The sequence below is a fragment of the Pavona decussata genome, unplaced genomic scaffold, assembly GCF_977016875.1.
Source record: "Pavona decussata unplaced genomic scaffold, jaPavDecu1.1 SCAFFOLD_156, whole genome shotgun sequence".
NCBI lineage: Eukaryota > Metazoa > Cnidaria > Anthozoa > Scleractinia > Agariciidae > Pavona > Pavona decussata.
The window spans coordinates 1436491-1440263 of record NW_028145568.1 but is presented as its reverse complement, the minus strand read 5'-3'; the positions used below and the strand labels follow the sequence as shown (position 1 = coordinate 1440263).

Here is a 3773-nt window from a genome sequence, read left to right as displayed (position 1 = left end):
TTTTGCCTTTCCTAGTACCACACACCCTGCGTGAAAGCGAGGTCCTGGACACCGCTGTCCATTCCGAGCTAACGCAGTGTTTGATTGGCTAATAGAAGAATTGAATTTCCGAGAACCCCAGGAACCAATAAAAACGTCTGTTATATTCGATGAACTTTTGCAAATTTCGCGGGAAAAGGCCAAACGTAAGCAAGGTTTCACAATAAGCTTTTTATATCTACGGAACTCCGAAGCACTTTTAAACTTTGTTGTCTGATCTCGGGAGACCTGGAAAATTCTGTTCTTCTTTTCCATCGTCTGCAGCTACATTGTAATCATACACCACCACACAAATCGGCAAAAGAAATTTCGGAGTGTGGTTCGGCGGTTTACAGAGCGACAACAAAAATCTCGAGCACATTTCACTTGATCGAAAATGCCGAGACGGAAAGCAGAAGTAAAATGCACAGAAGATTGCAGTGAAGTTTCCTCACTAAGTAAAGTCAGGAGAATAGAGGACGTCATTCCATGCACTCCCCCTAAAACTGGCAAGCGAACAAACTATCTGAGCTGGGACGAGTATTTCATGTCTGTCGCGTTTCTGTCTGCGCAGAGAAGCAAAGACCCCAGCTCGCAGGTTGGAGCCTGTGTGGTGAATGCTGACAACAAGATTGTTGGAATAGGATACAACGGAATGCCGAATGGCTGCAGCGATGACGAACTTCCTTGGAAAAGACATGGCGAGGATGAGCTAGACACAAAATATCCTTATGGTAAATTGACGGGGCAAGATTTCCGCACAGCCCATACATTAATTATGTATACATTTTGCGACTCAAATTCTTTTCATGTTCGTTCTTTGTGTAAGAGTGTTAGTATGACATTTATGCATGTATAATTAACATATGGGGCTTTGCGGAAATCTTTCCAATTGACGGATTAACCGGTCAATTCGCCCTGTTGCAAAAATTGCCTTCAACATACTTGTCCCCTCACCCCACACCCCAGGGTAGCTGCACCCGGGGGGAACTAGACACAGGGACTGGCTGTAGGAATTTATAAGGCACAAACATGGTACACATGAAGGGACTAGTCCCATTTAGTGTTTATACACAAGGAGACTTGTCGAAGGAACATGATTGGTTAATTTGGTTGCAAGGACTTGTCCTACAAACAGTACAAACAACAAGTCCCATGAATTCAAACCAATTTGAAACTGTGGTACAAGTTGCAGGGGCCAACATTTGGTCTCTTGGGCTATGTTTTTTTTTTGGTAAACTAAAATGTACAGTAACAGTGCAAAAAAAAATTTACAATAACTATCAAAATTCTTGCACACTGATTAGTTTGCAGCTATTGTCTATAAGAGTACAGACCATAAAAATTATGTCAGATGTAGTGTGCACACTTTCTCAATGAAAAATAAAGCCAATTCTACTACCATTTTCCCTGTTAAATATGTCAGAAGCAAACTAATGGCAGTTTTCCATGGCCTATACTGTTATAGACCATAAAACAATGCCATGAAATGCTCAAAACTTGGCAGTGAAACCACTCGCTGTTCCACTTGATTTTTATGGCGTCATTTTACGGTCAATAAAAATATAGACCATAAAAAAATGCTGTCGATTTGTTAAATTCTTGCTTCCCTCCCCTCTCAAAATGCCTGGTTTGGTGCATCTTAATATAACACTGTAATATCCAACGTATCATCTTCTTGTAGTTTGCCATGCTGAAATGAATGCCATTCTAAACAAGAACTCGGCAGACATCAAAGACTGCTCCATTTATGTAGCGTTGTTTCCGTGCAATGAATGCTCCAAACTGATCATCCAAGCTGGCATCAAGGAAGTCATATTCTACTCTGACAAGTACCACCATCAGCTGAACTGCAAGGCATCTAGAAGGCTGCTAGATTTAGCTAGGGTGAAATACAGGTACTGTTTATCTTTGAATAACCGCCCCCTCAAATGTGTCAGTCCTGTGGCCAAAAATTATTTGAAAATAAGCATAACCAGTGTTTTCAATATATTGATAACCCCTTGAGTAAGCACGAGCCTCCCCTACTCCCCCCCCTTTTTTTGGGGGGGAGGGGGGAGTCTAGCTTTGCGGAGACAACAAGAGTTAAGTATGGTGTTGGTCATATTTTATTCATTTTTTGGTAAATTCAGAAGTTAAACTGCTCTTGAGTACAAACCAGTTTCTTTACTTCCAAGCTGTGTGCCTTGTCCTAAATCTGAAATAAGTACCCCAGCACTCATGTGAGAGGATTTATGGTAATGAAGTCAAGTACTGGTAAGATTGTGCCAACTGTCCTCAGTCCTTGGTTAGTGACACTTAATAACCTATTAATATTGTCTGCTAAAGCCTTTCATGAAAGGTGAACTCATACATAATCCATGGATGGCCCATACTGCCAATTAACCCTTGCTTCAAAAGCATTTAGCAACAAGAAATCCATATTGATTTGAAAGCACCTGTAGCACACCTCCACGAGCTGCGTGATGGGGGTGGAGGTGAACAGTAATCTTCCGAGGGGCTTATTTTCAGAATTTGAGAGTATGTTGAATAGGAACTTCACTGCATGGGCTGTTGTACCTGGCATTCAGTAGAGTCCTTTCCTTTACTCATGCATTGAATGCAAATTTTCGGAGGGGCTCATGTTTGAAATTCAGCGATACATTGGATAGAAACACCATAATGTGGGCTGTTTTATCCAGTCTTCAGTAGATTTGCTTAACTCAGTCACAGGTGCATAGTATGTCAAAGATGTCAGTGGCTACCACATTGATTGCACCAACTTGTCTTAATGCATTAAATGTCATGCTAATAACTACATACTTAGGGGACGTCACAAAAAGATGGCGTGACACCAGAAGTTGTCCAGGATGTTTTTACTGAGAGAAACCAAGAGATCTGGAGTAGGTGACCCGACACCAAAAATACAGAAAAGAAAAAGACAAGATAGCCCACTTTGAAAATGAGTGATGGCCTGTGACGAGAGTAACTGCCCAAGCAATAATGTGGGATTGTTTGGGGGACGCTGAATGCAATGATAATAGCCAACATCCCCCAAACCTTCCCACAATCACTTGGGCAGCTACTCTCAACCCAGGCTATCACTCTTTTTCAAAGTGGGCTATAATGGGTGTAACTAGAAGCAGCATGTCACAGATGTGATGGCTGTTTAACCAGCGTTAAATTGCTACTTCCACCTTTATGGGATGCTAGTGTACCCATTTAACATACACCTGGGTGGAGAGATAACAAAAAACATGGGATGAACTCAAATTTATATTTTCCTTTCATTCCGCAGACAGTTCAAACCAAAGGCAAGCAAGATAGTGATTGATTTTACAAGTATTGATGGCCCTCCAGCTAACCCTACTTGGTCTGTTTCATCACCTTAATAGGTTCCACATACCTTTTTACCTTCGAAGAATATTGAACAAATGCAGTTTTCATTTGAAGTGCTTGCATCTTAATGTTAAAAGTAAAAAAAGTTTCAAATTGTACCATTTTATTTGCAATTTAGGAAGTTGGTCAAGAGAAAACAAAAAATTGACATTTTACTGATTTAGTCATTTTGCAAAGTTGTGTGATGAACCTGACATTGCTTCCTTGCAAACAAATATACAAATGTCTAGCGATAGAGGATACAGTTTACTCTGCTGGGTTGTCCTTTAATTGAGTCCTTTTTCAACAAAAGAATTCTTCAGTACAGTATTTTAAGACTGTTTCTATAGTGTGATTTTTTATGCGATCCATGAAAATGTTTATATTGTAAAGGGAAA

The 3773-nt window shown here is 40.4% G+C and overlaps 1 protein-coding gene across 2 annotated transcripts; it reads left to right on the top strand.

Annotated features, from left to right (window-relative positions):
- The first annotated feature begins 125 nt into the window (after nucleotides 1-125).
- Nucleotides 126-3730, top strand: LOC146465179 (deoxycytidylate deaminase-like). 2 transcript variants are annotated; one of them, XR_014868345.1, is made up of 4 exons: nucleotides 126-752; nucleotides 1703-1916; nucleotides 3296-3449; nucleotides 3515-3730. XR_014868345.1 is itself a non-coding variant. In XM_085128869.1 (3 exons), the coding sequence occupies exons 1-3, from the start codon at nucleotides 416-418 to the stop codon at nucleotides 3387-3389; spliced, it is 645 nt and encodes a 214-aa protein (XP_084984995.1). In that variant the 5' UTR covers nucleotides 126-415; the 3' UTR covers nucleotides 3390-3730. The 2 variants fall into 2 exon arrangements, 1 of the variants encoding a protein (XP_084984995.1); XM_085128869.1 differs by having other exon boundaries at nucleotides 3296-3730.
- Nucleotides 3731-3773: the final 43 nt, after the last annotated feature.

Bases quoted from the DNA above. Each gene is read 5' to 3' on its own strand.
- LOC146465179 (XM_085128869.1), top strand. From the start codon at position 416: ATGCCGAGACGGAAAGCAGAAGTAAAATGCACAGAAGATTGCAGTGAA. The intron at 753-1,702 runs GTAAATTGACGG...ATCTTCTTGTAG, and splicing joins AGACACAAAATATCCTTATG to TTTGCCATGCTGAAATGAAT. The intron at 1,917-3,295 runs GTACTGTTTATC...TTCATTCCGCAG, and splicing joins TTAGCTAGGGTGAAATACAG to ACAGTTCAAACCAAAGGCAA.